The sequence below is a fragment of the Euphorbia lathyris genome, chromosome 10 (assembly GCF_963576675.1).
Source record: "Euphorbia lathyris chromosome 10, ddEupLath1.1, whole genome shotgun sequence".
Classification (NCBI taxonomy): Eukaryota; Viridiplantae; Streptophyta; class Magnoliopsida; order Malpighiales; family Euphorbiaceae; genus Euphorbia; species Euphorbia lathyris.
This window is the reverse complement of record NC_088919.1, coordinates 22,709,530-22,728,100: the sequence shown is the minus strand read 5'-3', so window position 1 is coordinate 22,728,100 and position 18,571 is coordinate 22,709,530. Positions and strand designations below refer to the sequence as shown.

The following is an 18,571-nucleotide window of genomic DNA, read 5'->3' as shown; positions in this document are numbered from 1 at the left end:
ATAAGATCTCTATGAAAAACTTTGAAGTTAAAGAAAAGTCATAGGACAAGAAGCAAAAGTTCATTGTGTTGAACACTCAACAGATGAAAGTTCAATAAATGATGAAGAGATCACAATGTTTACCAGAAAAATAAAGATAATGTTCAAGAAAAGTGATAGACACAACAAGAAGACATTCAAAAAGCATGACAAACCGAGGAAGGAATACAATGATAAATAGAAGAAGGAACCCAACAAAAATATCATTTGCTTTGAATGTCATCAACCAGGGCACATCAAGTCAAACTACCTTGATATGAAGAAAGAGAAGAAGCATGGTAAGAAAGACATGATGGCCATTTGGAGTGATAGTGAAGAATCCTCCTCTGATGATGATGAAGCTTCTGACGTTGCAAACATCTACTTCATGGCCATAGAGACTGATGTGCTCAGAGCCTCTAAGAATGTCGAGCCATCCAATACCTCCGAAGACAAGGAGTCTGGCCAGAATGTTGAGGTAAGTCTTTCTTCTATCAATAAAGAAAAAAATGATGATAACTCTTTTTAACCTTTATTCTTTAATTAAGAAATATAATAAAAAGATGAGAATATGTGATGAGATTGAGAATGCCAAGCTTTTTGATATAATTTATCTTTTGGAAGACTTTTTTCATCTAGATGAGAATGTCAAAGTTCGGATGAAGCACGTCAATAAACTTACTGAGGAAACTAAATCCCTCAGAAAGGACATCACATCGCTTCAAAATCACAAAGTGATTCAGAAGCAAAATAGCCACCATCAGTACTATGGAAGGAAAACTTCCAATAGCAAATGATGGAAACCAAAGTTAGAGGTTGCTTGGAACTTATGTGGAAAGATAGGCCACATTATTAAAATGTGCTGACATAAAAATGGCTATTATGATAACTATGATCATAGACCTGTCAAAACTAACCCTGAAGGACCCAAAAATATTTAGGTACCTAAGGAAACTTAAATGCTTTGCATGTTGGCCTAAGTTGCACACAATAATAAAAAATGTGGTATATTGACAGTGCATGCTCGAGGCACATGGCTAGTGATGAAACTTAATTTATCACACTTGAGCATAAACGATGTGGAAATGTAAGTTTTGGAGACAACCAGAAGGGAAAAATAGTTGGATGTGCATCTATTGGAACCAATCATGCAATTGACAATGTCTCACTTGTCAAAGGACTGAAGTACAACCTTCTGAGTGCAGTTCAGCTCTGTGATAGAGGTAGAAAGGTTATCTTCGAATCTTCTGGATGCATAATTAGCGACAGTAAGACAAATCAAACTATTCTTACTGCTCCTAGGGTAGAAAACTTTTTCGTGCTAAATCCAGGGGATAAAATTTCGAAGGAAATTTGCTTAGTCTTAAAGGAACAAAATTCATGGCTATGGCATAAAAGACTTGGTCATGTAAGCATGGATCTTTTATCCAAACTAGCTAAAAATCAACTTGTTGAAGGATTGCCAACACTCAAGTTTGAAAAAGATCATTTCTGCAAAGCCTGTCAATTTGGAAAACAAGTAAAAATGTTATTTTAACAAAACGTCCTTTAAAAACATATAGATCTCTTTGGCTCTGTCCAGCTTCTAAGCATGGGTGGAAACTGATACATGCTGGTTGTAATAAATGACTATTCTTGTTTCACTTGGACCATCATGCTCAATAGTAAGGATGAATAATTTAAGAATGTCTGAGCACCCTATAAGAGAATTGCGAATATAAATGACCTAAAAATTGCTTATATCAGAAGCAATAATGGTGGAGAATTATGAAATCAACCTTTTGAAGAATTCTGTGAAACTAGAGGCATTGACCATACCTTTTCCACTCCTCGAACACCTCAACAAAATGGGGTAGTTGAGAGGAAGAACAAAACATTGGTTGAAATGGCTAGGACAATGCTGAATGAAAATAACTTACCAAAGTACTTCTAGGAAGAAGCTGTCAATACAACATGCTATGTATTGAATAGGACTCTTATTAGACCCATTCTAAAAAAGACTCCCCATGAACTCTGGAAAGGGCGTAAGCCTAAAATTGGTTATTTCAAGCTTTTAGTTGTAAATGTTTTATCTTAAATACGAAAGACAGTCTTGCCAAATTTGATTTAGAAGTTGATGAAGCTATTTTCCTTGGCTATGTAACACACAACATAGAGCTTTCAATAAAAGAACATATACTTTAGAAGAATATGTTTATAGTGAATTCGATGAGACTAACCCTGCAGAAAAAGTCAGCAAAGACTCTAAAGAAGAAGAAAAGCAAACCTCAGTACTTACTAAAGGCAATCAGACTACTGAACCTAGTTCATTAAGAGCTATTGAAGGTAAAACTGAATATGATATCGTGTTTCCTAACAATAATGTATCTGTAGTAGATCCAACTGTTGAAACCTCATCAGAAGAAAACACGAATCTCCGAAGAGAAGTGAGAGTTCCTAGAGGACACTTTCAGGAGAACATTATTGATAATGTCCATAACCAATTTATGACAAAATTGTGGTATGCGTTTATGTTAGAGCTGATAATATCATTTTTTTTAACAAAATGGTGCACGAGAATGTATTATTGTTCTCATCGATAAGGACGAAGCCAGGGAAGGTTATAAAGAATTGGTCGACCTCCGTCAAAAAATCTCTAAAAGAATTGGTTCGATTGCCTTTAGCCTTGAAGTTGCCATGGCTTGAGCCACTCCAACCATGGTAGCTAGGGCAAGGAAGAGGATGAGGTTCTCCATGCCTCTTAAAAAATTAATGACATAAAAATCAATTTAACCCTCAAACTATACTATATGTTCAAAATCAATAGATACACATTCTTCTAAAATAGCTAATCAATCCTTATTATAATTTTAAATCACCAATCAACTCCTTTTGTCAAATACCTTGCTTTCACAATTAATATTGTGATTTTGATAGCTTAAAGTCCTAATTGACTTTGAAAGTTTAGTTTAAAGAGCTAAATGAGTGTCATTCCTTTTTTATTTATATATTTGGGTCCCGTGAACCCTTAAACTAATATTGAGAGGGGTTGATTGGTGATTTAAAAGTATGATAAGGTTTGATTTGATTGTTTTGGAAGTATGAGGATTTAATTGAGTTTGGATGTACAGTTTGAGGACTAAATTGGGTTTTATGTCAAAAATAATAAAAATATCAGATTAAACAATCTGATTCAGATTTTATATTTCTTAGAAAAACGAGACAGAGAGAGGCAGATAGCAGAGGAGGCCAGGGAGAAGCAAGACCAATCCCAACCCCAACCCCAACCCCAACCACAACCACAACCACAACCACAACCACGTCGACCGGAGAGAGGCATCAGAGGCGCAGAACCGTCGATCAGAGACGAGGAACAGACGACCGTCGACTGGAGAGAGGTAGGTTAGTTGATTTTTTGATTTAGGAGTTTTCTTGTGTATATTTGTTTTAGTTAAATTAGGGGTTGCTATTAGTTAATTGCTTATTTTGTTGTTTAATTTTGTTTTGTCAATTATTAGAGATAAATTAGTTATTGAATTGATTTTTCTGTAACTCAAATAATGTGGTTCCTCCATCCTTGATGTTAAATTGCTCTCTTGGCCATTTCAGGAACTCGGTCTAGACAAGATTTTGTTCATTTTCATTTTTTCTTCTTTTGTTTTGGTGATTAAAGTTTTATTATCAATTTATTCTTTTTCATCAGCCCTTGTTTTGTAAAATTATCTCTTACATCAAATAAAAGCTTTCATATTCCTATCCTAAATTGTACTCATGCTTTCAAGTGTCTGACTCTGTAGCCCTCATTCCATGTTTCTGATAGTCTGTTACATGCACATAATTCAAATTTTTTGCTTTGTAGTTGTTTCAATTTATATCTGTTATTTGCTAGGTAGAATCTATGTTTCCAATTCAGTTGTTAAACTAGTATAGACCTATGTCGCACGGAAACTCTTCTTCCTTAGAGTTTCTGCGTTTCCGTTTCTTTTCTGTTTCCATTACGGTTTCCTAGCTAATTTTTCTTAGAAATAATGTTTCCCAGTCTTTCCAAATTATTCTGTAAGAGAAAGTAACTAAGCTTAATCATCCCTTGCGTTATTGAACCAGATAAACCATGATGTTAAGTTTAGATTTTATTACTCTTAATTTATTGATGTTAAGTTTCCATACTCTTTAGTCACAAGAATGTGTGAACATACGTACTTGTAAAAATCTGTGTTCAAACTGAGTTTACCTTAAGTTTGAACATAGATTTTGTACAATGGAATGAGATGTTCTTAAAGAAACCATAGAGTAATTGTTAAGTACCTAATTGTGCGGCTTTTAATACCGCACTTGCATGGGAAAAATCTGCAGGCAGTTTTTGTTGTAGTGTGAGAAAAGACTTTGTGTGAAAAGAATAATCAAAGCCTTGAATTGTTATCCAATTTTTTTTTTTTTTCTACACACGATAGAGCCCCCTGTACTTTAGGTCCTGGCTCCGCCATTGGTTATTATTGTGCCTGTTTTCTTCTCCACTTGAGAGTAGATTGCAATATCCTGTCTTATGCATGGCATCGTGAATGAAGGTAAAATGTGTTTGTACTTGTATCTTTATCAAGTTTGAAATTTCAAGATCATCATATGACTGGATATGATCAATGGTAGTGGTATTGAGTACTACTTTCACCACTGCAATCATTAGATATCATGACAATGAAGACATAATTTCTCATATTACAATATGTTAACTTCTTTAGAGCTGTTTAACCTCTCCGGAGCTTTTGAAGACATGCAACTGTCTTGGTTATGTTTTTCTTTTTCTTTTTATACTTTGCTCCATTGATTCCGGTAAATGAAGCTTTTTCATTATTAGTCGTCAAAGGACATAAAACAGAGGTTGAAGATGAGATCTGTCATTTTAATTTTTTTAAAGAACTAAATGAAATGATCCCATTTCAATTTAGATTAAAGACGTTTCAATTGAAAGAACAAAAAAAAGTACAGACTAATTAACAAATGATCCTAAGTTATGCTTTCTCTGGATTTTATCCTAGCAAATAAAACTAAGTTGTGCTTTATCTGGATTTTATGTAGTAGGAGGTCCCTGTGGCAGAGGCTCTCGGACAGATCTGGTTTCACAAAGTTAGGAGATGATAAATTCTCTTTGTTGCGATAAGATTTATTTCGACATCAGGAAACAGAAATTTGTTACTCTTTGCTGTGATCTCCAACTTCAAGATTTATTTTGATTTTTTGCCTCCCCTCCTCCTCAAACTACAGAAGCTGCAATCTCCAACTCCAAATCTGCGATTTCTCAAATCTCAGGAGGAGAGCTACTGAGCTAGAGAAATCCCTCAGGTAATTTGTTACTTTTTGATTTTGATTATACTTTTGTTTATTGATTGGAAAATTTTTGGTTGATTGATTGGGAAGTTGTTGATTGATTGGTAATATGTTACTCTTTAATTTAACTCTAATTGTTGGTTGATTGATTGGAAAATTGTTGGTTGGTTGATTGGAAAATTATTCAATTGGCATTGTAATTTGTTACTCTTTGCTTCTGTTTGTTGATTGATTGAAAAATTGTTGGTTGCAATCTCCGTATGATATATAGCCTGGTCCGTTGCTGTCTAATTTTCTTTGAACATTGCGCCCATGATCTTACCTTCATACTCCCTCATTGAGAATGGAGTTGCTGCTGCCATCGATGGACAAGCTTAGTATGGATGGAAGTGTGATTCAAATAAAGGTTTGGGTTGAAAGAGTATTGAATTTTGAATGAATTTATACAGGCAGGAAATGGAGATGATGTTATGTAAGACACGAATATGTGGTGGGTGAGAAATGTTGGCCCCTTGATTAGGCAAATAGGTAAGGTAAGTGATATAAAGATGACAAGTAATTTGATTGTCTCCTTGCAATACCAATTTGACAAGTATTTGTCATCAACTTCATGGTCATAATTATAGTGGAACGGTTTTGAATGCTGAGGGCTGACAATTTATGTTATCATCTTTATTTTAATTAATAATTGATTATTTTAGTTTCATTGTTACACAAAGAATGAAAATTCCATAAACTTCCAAAGTCAGTGTTATATAAAATTAATTCCAAAGTCGGACGTCAGTGTCATTAGTACTTTATTTCTTTCATTTTGTTAGTCATATTCCCAAAATTAGTAAGGATTCTTTTGTATACATAGCATAAAACTTTCCAGTTTCATTTTGTTATTTATCCTTCTTGTTTAATTGTCATTTTGTTACATTCCTTCTTATAAATTGTAATATATAAATAATTAAATAATTTATTTTAATACATAATTGAAATAGTTTATTTATGTTGTTATTGTTTATTTTTTGTAAATTTATTATTTTACATATATAGTTTGCCCCCACTAGTTAAAAATCTTAGATCTGTCACCTGTTGCGCAAACATACCCGACACAAAAATGTGAGTTTCATCATCCCCAATAGCTGGCACACTGGACAGAAATTAGGAAGGAGTTCTGATAAGAAGCCAGACTGGTAAGAGTTGGGAGACAGTTCGACAAAGCTCGCCAGATACAGTTGCGAACCTTAGGGGCAGCCTTAATACTCCAAAGAGATCTCCAAGGAAGATGAGCAGTGGGGAAATTCGAACTTGAAGAGCTCATGCAAGAAAATACCCACTCTTAACAGTGTAGGGGCCTTTGCTATCCGGAACCCAACCCAAGAATCAGCTCCTCCCCGAATCCATTTAGGAATATAATAGATCAAGCTCTTGTCCCTTTCGTATCAATGAGATGAGGAATCCAATTTCCGTTAGTATCAAGGAGGTCACTAACTCGTCCAGTAGGGAGAGAAGGATCAAGAGGAGAAGTGGGATGTGGATTGGTAATATCCGGCAACCAAGAATGCTGCGCCAGATAAAAGACTGATTGTGTCCAAGTGAGCTCTCACAAATCTAGAGGAGTGGAAGTACCTTGCTTTAGGCACTTGAGAAACAAGAGAATCCGAGTCTTGCACTAGCCTCCAACATTGCTTAGCGAGCAACGCTAAGTTGAACAAGTGTAAATTGTGAACACAAAGATTCCTCCAATCCTTCCAGGGAATGCTGAGGCTGAGGAGCTTGCAGAACTCCACCAGAATCTGTTGAGAAGCTTATGAATATCCTCGCAGAAGTCAACTGGCATTAAAAAAAATACTCATCAGCGGGATAGACTGAAGGACAGACTTGATGAGAACTTCTTTCCTGGCACGAGACAAGAACTTTTCTTTCCAGTTATTAACACGATTCCACATTCGGTCCTTGAGATAACTCCTTATTCTATTTTCATTTGTATATTTTTTTTTGGGCTTATGAGTTCTAATGTTTATATTGTTTAATTTTACTTTTGTTTTGAGTAGGGATTGACATTGTTTATAGTTGTGTTGTTCTAAAAGTTACTGTAATTTCTCTTCAATTTCACAGTGGGAGGTGATGCTGTGATTACCTTTAGGCTATATTTCTATGGACAAATTATATTTGGTCAGCGGGGTTTTGTCGGTTTTGAAAAGGGCCTGATCTGATGTGAAGAGCCTCCATTTAATGTAGATGGTAGCCAACATCATGGAAAAATACTAATTGTTTATTTGTCTTTCTCCCTTCACTTATTTTAGCTTTGCTGTAGGTAGTTTTTTAACTGTTCATCGAAGTTTGAGCTCATAGAGAAATGAACCTGATTATGTGGCTTGTATATTTTATCATAATAAGAATTGCAGTATGATTCAGTTGTACGTGAAATTTTCACTCCTGTTTACTTGTAATTAGTTTCCTTGCTGGATTTCTGGATACCTGCAATCCAATTTCATTTTTATTAGAATGCTGTAGCCTGTATGTGAAATGACAAATTTGGCCTTAGACATGGTGTGAGTTTTCTTTTCCATCATTTACATTTTCTTTTATATATAATTCAGGGCACTCCAGATCTCTCCCTCTCTCAGTCGGTCATTCAATCACGTTATCAGATGTAATTGTATTAAGCGGTATATGGTGAAACAATGGCAAAAGTTAGGGATAGAACCGAGGATTTTAAAGATTTGGTGAGGCATACTGCTGTTTCTTTGGGATACAATGAGGTAATCTTGTACCTTCTGAATTTATTTCTATCTGTAATTTACTTTTGTCAATCTCACAAGATGAAACATAAAACATCGCAGAGTTGAATTTGACCATATCTTTCTAAGATGAACTCTGAATTCTGTTGAACATAATACTCACTAATACATTAATTATGGTTGTCTTAACATTTTGGTTGCATTTCTGGAAAGCAGTTACTTTTGTGTGTGTGTGTGTGTTTGTCGGGAATTAGTAATTTATTGTATTAATGCTTATTTGTGTGTGTATACGGATGTTCGTAAATACTACAATAATTTGTTACTGTTATTCCTGATTTCTGTTTCTCCGTGTCATGCGGATTTGAGCAGTCCAAATTGGCAGCAATTTTGGCATCCTTCATCATTCATAAACCTAGACAACGTTTACCATTTACTAAGGCTGCATTGACAACGGTATGCTTTCTGTTCCTGTAGCACCATTGTAAGTGCTAGGAGCAACTTGTGCAAATAATTCTGAATTTTACTGTCTTGCATTTTTTGCTATGTTCGAATAAACATGTCCATCCTAGGTGACTTTGGACTTTCTTTTATCGGGTTTATCAGCTTGAAAGCATCAGAACTTTGGAACAATTTATGCTGAAACATCGGAAAGATTACGTGGATCTGCACCGCACCACTGAACAGGAAAGGGATGGGATTGAGCACGAAGTAAGTTGTTGAACATGTCTTGTTGGGGTCATTGTATGTGTGGACATAAAAAATAATAGATGATATTTATTATTTTATGTGATATAGCACTTTCGATAATTAAGGGATAGTATCATGTCACTAATAATTGTTACTTAAGCACCACTTTATGCTACTAGTATATTGAAAAGTATAAATGGTGCCCAAAATCCATGAAGTAATGATTGGACTTGACTTTTATATTTATGTGTACTGTAGCTGCTTGGGTTTCCATACTACATGACAGCAGTGCCATAACAACAGTGATTTAACATAAAAAAAAATTATTTAGGAGGAACGAAAAACATAAGGAACTCACTATTCTCTGGGCTTATTGTTAATATGACAGAAAAATGTCTTTTATTTTATTTTGTTCAAGGTAAGATGATTTATTTTATTCTAAAAAATGCTATTCATAGTTTTTCTATGATATTGTATTCATCAGAACTTTATTGAAGTAAGAATAGAACAAATCTAATGTTGTAAAAGTGCTACAAAATTTCTTGTATGAATCATATTTTTTTATTTAATTATTTTTTAGGAAGAAATAGTTCTTTTTTTTTTAAAAGAAAATCTTTGTCTATACTGTATTTCCTCGAACCAAACTATATCAATATAAATTGCAATCTTAGCCCTAATGGTAATGTATCTTGGGTGCTGTTGGACCACCTCTTATGTTTGTTACGATTCTTATAATTTGGCGTTGAATAAGATAGAAGGTTGCTTCATGGAACACTTTTCTGAGACAACATGGTATATTGCCTCTTGTTAATTATCCATTTCTTATTCTACTTTAGGTTATTCAGTCACAGTTTCACACGATTGCTTTATCTTCAATGATTTTAGCAACCCTTTTGTTGCAAGTGTCATCTTTTGTTAGTGAAATGTGATTTTTATAATTTTGATTGGTTGCTAATTTTATTTGATACCTTTGGCATTTATATATCAACTGTTGCAGGTTATGGAATTTATCAAAGCATGTAAAGAACAGATTGATTTTCTTAAGAATAGCATAAACGATGAAGAAGTAAATACAAAGGGTTGGCTTGGATTGAGGACTGATAGCTCCAATTCTGATACTGTAGCACACAAACATGGGGTGGTAAGACTATGCTTTTGCTATATGTTGAATTAACCTTATTCACTATATACAATGCAAGGAATATTACCTAACATCTACTCTTTCTTGAAATCAACACCTGTTTTTTCGTTATTATTGAGTACAATTGTTGATTGCTACTTTCTATAGATATACTATTATGCAGCAAATATAGTAAGATAATAATATGACTTTTGATGGTTCTAAGACATAAGAAAAGCTATCGTTGGACCTTACCTATTACCTTGAGCTTTTGGGTTAAATGTTTCCTTTACATCAGAGCCTCCTCGATTCAGAGCTTTAGAGTTGAACTCCTAACAATCCCATTTATTGATTGAATTTCAACATGTAAAAGATAATAAGAGCTATCTTAAGCTTTCGGGTGAAATGGTTCTTTGATAATCGTAATTGGTATGATAAATTGAGGATGGAAATTACATGAAAAAAGTGCTATTGATGAGGTTTAGATGTAAACAAATTGTGATGTCAACCAACCAAGTATGATCATCATCATAAAGAGAGGGCTTTAACGGACCACAATAAAATATGAGACTGTAATTGATAATGTTCAAATGTGAATTTCTGAAGTGTTGGCGCTTTTACTTATTTGACCAGATTTAGGTTTCTCCTCTTTTGCATCATTTAGGCTGTACATTCACATGCACACATGTTCTGAATTGAGAATTAAGTGTTCGTTCTAGACGTGCTAAAGTTCCTTTTTCTTGTATCAAAGGTTGGTGGAACATTTTCCTCTGCCTGATTGTATTTCAGATATGGTACTTCTAAGAAATCAGGACCTGACCTGGCCTGCCATAAATATGTCTAGGATTTTAAGATTTAAAAAGATATCTAAAAGTACCCGGGTTCAACTATGGTTGTTTCTTAGTATAGACAACTGGTCTGATTGTTGTTCTACGCAGTAATCTCATGTCATATCATGTTCTCCTTTGCTTTGTGTGCGCAGGTTTTAATTCTTAGTGAGAAACTCCATTCGGTAACATCACAGTTTGATCAACTAAGAGCCATACGCTTCCAAGATGCTATTAATAAAAGGATACCAAGAAGAAAACCAAATAGGGCTGCACATCCAAGTTCCACGGATTCATCTGAAAGAAGCAATATACAGCCCAACGATCCTGATGACATTCAGCCAGAACCTCTTAGAGTTCAGCAGCAACTGTTGGATGACGAGACCCGTGCACTTCAGGTAATCTGTGTAATGACGTGTAGTCTTTTTTGATATTATAGTTGAATATGATTTTTTGAAGAAACCAAGAGAGAAAAAAAGAACACTTAATGTTACACAATATCAGAAGATGTTTGATAATATGTTGATATACCTTGTTGCCGATTTGTTGATTTTAATCAACTCATTCAAGATGGCGATTTCTCGTAATATTTTTTTTGCAAATACTACCCTAAAGGATGTTTATGAAGCTTTCTATCATATTATCTATGGCCCATCATAGTGTGTATTTGGTCTTTGAGGACCTTGTGAAACTGAAGCTTCCTTTTGCTGTTGCATTTATTATGCAGGTAGAGTTGACGAGTCTCTTAGATGCAGCTCAGCAAACTGAAACAAAGATGGTCGAAATGTCGGCTCTGAATCACCTAATGTCCACACATGTCCTTCAACAAACACAGCAGATAGAGCAACTGTATGAGCAGGTAAGCAATTATTTTTTTTGTCATTGTTCTAGTTGGATACTGCTATCACTGTTGCACTGCCACTAACCTCATAAAACCTGTTCATCTATAGACTAAACTTCCTGATTTGCTCCTGCTGAAGTGCTAATTGCAGCGTATTATGACAATAATAATCATAAGCAAAATGTCGTTTTCATTTGTATCCCTTGTGCCAAAAGGGAAAACAAGTAGGTTCAAAGTGAAAGTAATATCGTTTTAGTTTCTGATTAGCCTATACATTGTTGGATCCAGAAATGCTAGTTAAATTATGCTAAGTCATTATGGCACATGTTCTTAACATGTTAATGGGGAAAATCAGTTTCTAGATGCTCTTCAGTCGTGTAGGGAAAGTCTTGATTCAGCATTGCATTTCTTGGACTTCAATGATAAACTCATAGTGCAAGGACAATATCTCTCAGGGTTTTCTTGAATATGATACATCAATTGCATTTTTGTTATTTTTATGTTGGAAACCTTGAGAATCTTTGTTATACATGGAGTATGTCCGGTGAATGAAATGGAACATGGTGGGATATAAGAGATGGCTTCTGTTGATCAGATGTCCTTGTTATCTAACACTTTTTCAATAATATCAACTTTTGCAAGTTATTGAATTTTAATGGTATAGTGAGGTGATGACTTTTAAAGTATGCATAATGTGCCTCTTGTTATCCTTGTGGAAAGGATAACTTCTAGAATTGGTCTGATGATATCATGATGGAACGGCCAGGATCTTAAACTATTGCTCATCTACCTGCTGCCTTAATGCTAGTTAGGATATACCCTAGTCGTTTGAGTGAAAAACAACCTGAATGCATAAACAAAAGACTCTTTTGTAAGAACTCTGAATTTAGATTTGGAAACTTAGATGCACTTAAGGAAAATATTTAGCCTATGATGCACAGAAACGGGATTTCTAAAAAACATAGGAAACGGAAACGTGGGGGAAATGTGAATGGTTACCTCTTTCTCTTCTGAGAGTACCACTTTAAAATCTTAAAAATGTCGTATATTTTTTAGGAGTGAGGGGTAGTTGACTTCGTTATGTATTCCTCCATAATTAAGTAATATGAAGCGAGTAGAGAAGTAGGCAGTCCTTTGTGAGGGTGCCTGCCAAGGGTTGACTATCAAAATATAGGGGCATATTTATAAATATAAAAAATATAAAAATAATCATAAATTATAAATACATGAACTAATTATTGGTAAAATGAAAACAAATTAATTAAAAAGCTACCAATTTAATAAAATAAACATGTTACTAATATCAAGTACCAATTAATTAATAAAAACAAATGTATGTATAAATATCAAAATGTGTAAAATTAAAGTCTCTAGCTAAACAGTAAAAAAAAGAAATAGCACTACTTAAATAAACAATATAAAAGGTCCAAGTCCAACCAACCCATTCCAGAAGCCTCTTTCCATCACTCTGTTCAAGAAGGCACAGAAAAATAAAAACAGAGAACAAATTACCAACTATGAAGAACTTGATATCAAACTGGTATTGTGATTTCCAAAACCAGTAGAAGAAGAAGCAATCGCAATCGCCACTTGAAGAAGAAGAAAACCCAGACCAGACTAACAACCCAGACCAGATGAAAGAAGAAGAAATCGCAAAACTCAGCAGAAGAAGAAGAAAGTCTGTAGATCGATTTCAGTATGAACCGCTTGAGTTTAGACAGTGAATCTCACCCAGATTTTGGAAACGCGTACCATATTTTTTTTATTTACAGAAACGTGCCCGGAAACGGTTCGTTTCGGTTTCCGGGTGTTTCGGTTTCCCACATCTTGTGGAAGCGTAGAAACGCTACTTCCACAACGTTTCCGTGCTTCATAGTATTTAGCCAAAGAAATAAGGAAAACTAACATAATCTAGTCCTGATTTTGCAGTTTGGTGTTTACAGATTTGCAGGGCCTATGTATGAACAAATTAGTATTTTTGAAGTTAACTTTTGGCTTTGTAGTGTTGTGTTTAGAATGGTTATTTACTGGTAAGGTCATATATGATTTTAGTTTAATCAAAATAGAAGTTGAATTTGATGTTCAAGTAGTTTGGTGGCCTAGGAGCCGAACTCTACAAATTCAGGACAGACATCGAAATTTGGCTCTAAGATTAGGACAGACATCTATAATTGCTTTCTGGTTTAGTTGGTTAGAACAATGAACCCAGTTGGGCATGTAAGAATTAGCAAATATTATTGGATTGATGTTTTATACTGCCTTCTTACTGCTCTTTATTTTCCAATGAATTTTGTTACTGTAGGCGATTGAAGCTACAAAGAATGTTGAGCTCGGTAACAAAGAGTTGTCGCAAGCTATACAGCGGAATAGCAGTAGCAGGACCTTTCTCTTGCTTTTTTTGTTTGTACTTACTTTTTCAGTTCTCTTTCTTGATTGGTACAGTTAAATAGGTTCTGTTCTGATCATTTCCTATCTCACAGTAAATTGTACTCTTTGGTTTGTTCAAAGATGAAGGATGAGAAGCATAATGAAGAATAAGGTATAATTGTAATTAGCTTTATGTTGCTTACTAAATCTCTACTATCCTTGGCTACAAACTTCAAGCAATTTCTGTTAAATACTTGCTCATTGCTCTAGTAGTTCATTCTATTTCTCTTTAATGACATTCTTTTATTAAAAAAGGGAATATTCTTTATTTTCTTTGCATTTCTACTCTTCCAATATGCAAAATCCAAGTCGCAGGTTATTATTATTATTATTGTTGTTATCAGGGGCGGAGACAAGGGGGGCCGGCCCCCTCCGGCCGCCGGAACCACCATGATCACCTCTGTCTCCATGAAATTTGAGGCTGTGGTGGTTCCGGCCTCCCTGTTTCTAAGAAATAATGATTGGGTGCTGAATAAGCACCCCAAAATTAGTCCAAGCCCGGTTAGATCCTCTCTAAATCCAAAAATTCAATTTTTTGGTCTGTTAGGTCCTCTCTAAATTTAAAATTCTAAATTTTTTTTTGGTCTGTTAGGCCCTCATTGAATTCATTTTATTTTTTTTTTTTTTTTTTGCATGTTAGACCATCTCTAAATCTGATTTTTTCTATTAGACATAATTTTTTTTTGCATGTTAAAGAGTTTTAAACGTAATATAGCTTAATTTTAAAAAGTTCACATTAGTACTTAAAAATTAGTTCTTGATCACTCTGATTATAACACGTATATATAAGAATTTTTTTTTTTGAACAAGTTTAATATAACATTTTTTTTTTCTATACACCACATGTAAAATCGGCCTCCAACCGAACAATCCTGTATTCGCCACTGGTTATTATGGTTATTGTTATTGTTATTGTTTCCTTTACAATGGGTGATAAATATTGTTTTTGCTTTCTTTTTGTGCGTGAAAAGTTAAATTGTGGTTGATAATTTTATTTGGGTAAAGTTCAAATAAAACCCCTGTGGTTTCACTAATTTTCAGATAAAGGACTGTGGTTTACTTTTTGTCAAAACGAGGACTGAGGTTTTCAACTTTAGCAAAATAAGGACTGTCGTTTACTTTTTTCGATTGATACTATTAAAATCACCCTTAACAACTTCAAAAATGACATATTTTAAGAACTACTAATATTCTAAGCAACTTTAATTCTTCAACTTTTTTATTTCGAGATTATTTAGATGATTTTTGGTGAAGAGAGAGAAAGTTAATGTTTAGAGAGAGAAAGTTCCAAAAAAGATGATTTTCTAAAATCGAAAATGTAGTTCCATAGAAAATATGACGTTGAACAACTTTAATTCTTGAAAATTTTCATTTTCAGGTCGTTAAAGATAGTTTTAATAGCATTATTAAAAGTGTGAAACCTCAGTCCTCGTTTTGACAAAAAGTAAACCACAGTCCTTTATCTGAAAATTAGTGAAACCACATGGGTTTTATTTGAACTTTCCCCATTTTATTTTTGTTAGTGATTGATATGGAAACTTGTAAGACATTTTATAAATTTTTTGTATTATATCTCCAATTATAGGACATGTAGGGTCAATTCTTTGAGTTCGAAATTGCATATTTGCTTTCTTGTTTTAATGCAGAGATCTTAATTCATATTTTAGTTAAATTCCTGTAACATTTTGGATTTTGATACTGCATTGACTTGAAAGTATTGGTGGTTATGGGACATTGGAGATATAATAACATTGAATGATGTTGACTGATAATACGTGTATATGCTATTGTGCGCCATAATACGTGTATATGCTATTGTGCGCCAAAAGTTTGAACCTCAGTTGGATGAACCTTGCCAGACGCCATAGAAGCAGACTCTACGAAATTGGTATGGCCATGGGTACAAAGCAAAATCACCAACATTTGAATAAAGATCCATCCATCTTCATCAGGTTTCACCAGGGGCGGAGACAGGGGTGGGCCCGGAGGGCTGGGTTCCTCCGGCCGCCGGAACCACCATGGGTATGAGTAGTTTCGGCCCCCTAATATTGGTCTATATAGATTCTATGTAGTAATATTTCATTGTTTAAAGGTAGATGATATGGTTAAAAACACTAACCTTTTTTTTTGAAAGGTCATATATCCCATTAAAAAAAAATTAATTTTGTTATTTTTGTTAAATATATCCCATTACGTGTTAGGTTTGTCCAAAATTTAAAATTTCAATATTTTAGACCTATAAGTTACTCCCTAAATCCAATTTTTTAAATATTCTTGGCCTCTTAGGCCTACTTAAATCCAAATTATTAATTTTTTGGCCTGGTAGTCCATCTGAAATCAATTTTTTTTTAATTTTTTTACATGTTCAGCCCTCCCTAAATCCAATTTGTTAGGACTATTAAACGAAATCTAGCTTAATTTTGAGAAATGATATATTAGTAATATTTAAAATTGGTTATTGACCATTCAAATTATAACACGCATATATACAAAAAAAGCAAGTTCGATTTAGCAGAAAAAAAATTCTCGAACGCACGTGTAAAATCGGCCCCTTAATTGAGTAATCCTGTATTCCCTCAGTAATGAAATGTGGTGAAACCTCTACTAAAAAAAATATATATAAGTTTTGATAAAGGTAGGATGTGAACCTTGGACCTTTAATCTATAGACTCTAATACTCACCACTACACTACCATATCACTTATGTCTATTATTAACTATTGAAAAATAATTAATAATGTTATAACTTAAATAATTAAAATATGATTTAATATTTTTTTTCTATTTAGATAAATATCATTAAAAAATTATTATATTTTCTCAATATTAATACAGTTCAATTAACATTTAAATTTTAAATATATACAAATAAATTTTAAAAATCTAATAAATTTAAATTTAAATTTAAATTTACGTTGAATTATAAAATACATATTGACGATTGTTGAAGGGGAGGGGATCAGCAGTTCAGGGAGTGAATTAGAGATCCTGTGTCCGGATCCGGGTAGGAGGGAGGGATTAGACCATGGGTGTGGTGAGGGGGTGCGGGTTGATAGGGCGGCAATCCCTGAGGCGGAGCGGAAGGCCGATGGGAGGGGAAAAAGGGTAGGGGATGGGGCGAATGTCCAGGAGGAAGGTATGGCGGGCCAGGAGAATTATGCCGCTATGGTGGTATGCGATGGGGGCCCGACGGCGGCCGATGGTGCCCGATCAATTGTGGCTTTGACGGCTAGGGTGTCTGGACAGGAGATTAACAAAAAAAATTAATGACCTAGGTATTGGTAAAACTCCATGGGTAGATACTGTAATGGGAGTTAGGGAGGAGGAACCTATTTCAAGTGAAGATTTTTCAGAAAATGATTCAGATGAGGATCTCTCTGATTCGGATATTGAAGATGGAGAACAGGATGACCCGTTATGTCCGGTGATTAGGCTCTCTTCGAGAGAAAAGCGTGGTCTCAGGGCCAAATGGAAGTTGGCTTTAATTGTTACGGTGCTTGGAAAAAGAATTAGTTTTAATTATTTTGCTTAGAGAATCCAGGCACAGTGGGCAAAGAAAGGGAAGGTCACTATCACTGACCTAGAGAATGACTATTATGTAATTAAATTCACTAGGGCAGAAGACTATAATGTTGTTATTAATGGTGGTCCATATATTATCTCTAACCATGTTCTGGCCTCAAGGTCATGGGTCCCTAACTTTAATCCACATGACTGCTCTGTGAATAGGATTCTCACTTGGGTGAGATTTCCGAGACTTCCTATTGAATATTATAATGAAAGATTTCTTAATAAAATTGGTGGGCTTGTAGGTAGAGTTCACCATGTGGATAAAACTACCATTGGGACAGTTAGAGGCAAGTTTGCAAGAGTTTGTATAGATATTGATCTGGCTAAACCCCTATTGTTTAAATTCTGTTTAAAGAATACAGTTTATTTCATTGAGTATGAATGGATACATAACATTTGTTATGAATGTGGTATGTTTGGTCATACCTATGAGGGTTGTTCTAAAAGAAAAAAGGTGGCTAAAGATATTGTGGAAGCTAGTAGGTCCAGAGAAGAGGAAATCACTGTGGATGCAAGGAATTTTGGACCTTGGATGGTTGCTAAGAGGCCAGGGAGAAGAAGGACTCATGCTTCTGTAGTTCAGAATCTCCCACCTGACACTTCTAAGGATCATGTTCAGGTTCTTAATGATCCAGGAAAGAAGGAGGTACCAAATCTGAAGGAGGTTAAGGATGCCACTGCAGCTGCAGTCATTAGCTCAGGTTCTAGATTTGGGGCGCTAACCATTTGAGGAGGACCAGGACTCTGAACCTTCCAACGAGCATCTTGATTCAAGCATGCCATGATTAGAATCGGTGGAGCCGTCAGAGAGAACTGTTAAAGCTAACAACCCTCTCTTCGTTTCCAAAGGAGGGGTCCAGGATTGTTCTCAGGCCCAGGCCTTACAAACTAAAGAGAATAAAAAAGAGGTTAGTATTCCTATAAACCGTGTTGAGCCTAGAAATGAGAAGGCTATGAGGGTTAATAAAATAAATATGAAGAAACCTAAGGGTAATCATAAGAATAAACAAAGCTCATTGGAGCTGTTGGAGAAAAGGGGTCCTTCAGG

The 18,571-nt window shown here is 34.7% G+C and overlaps 1 protein-coding gene across 3 annotated transcripts; it reads left to right on the top strand.

The window, feature by feature from the left end:
- Positions 1–3,208: 3,208 nt before the first annotated feature.
- Positions 3,209–14,144, top strand: LOC136208928 (syntaxin-81). 3 transcript variants are annotated; one of them, XM_066000221.1, is made up of 9 exons: positions 3,209–3,395; positions 5,074–5,334; positions 7,911–8,072; positions 8,421–8,504; positions 8,655–8,759; positions 9,736–9,879; positions 10,841–11,083; positions 11,413–11,544; positions 13,829–14,144. In XM_066000221.1, the coding sequence occupies exons 3-9, from the start codon at positions 7,995–7,997 to the stop codon at positions 13,970–13,972; spliced, it is 930 nt and encodes a 309-aa protein (XP_065856293.1). In that variant the 5' UTR covers positions 3,209–3,395; positions 5,074–5,334; positions 7,911–7,994; the 3' UTR covers positions 13,973–14,144. The 3 variants fall into 3 exon arrangements, with proteins under 3 accessions (XP_065856293.1, XP_065856291.1, XP_065856292.1); XM_066000219.1 differs by having other exon boundaries at positions 5,071–5,334; XM_066000220.1 differs by having other exon boundaries at positions 3,209–3,399; positions 5,071–5,334.
- The last annotated feature ends 4,427 nt before the right edge of the window (positions 14,145–18,571 follow it).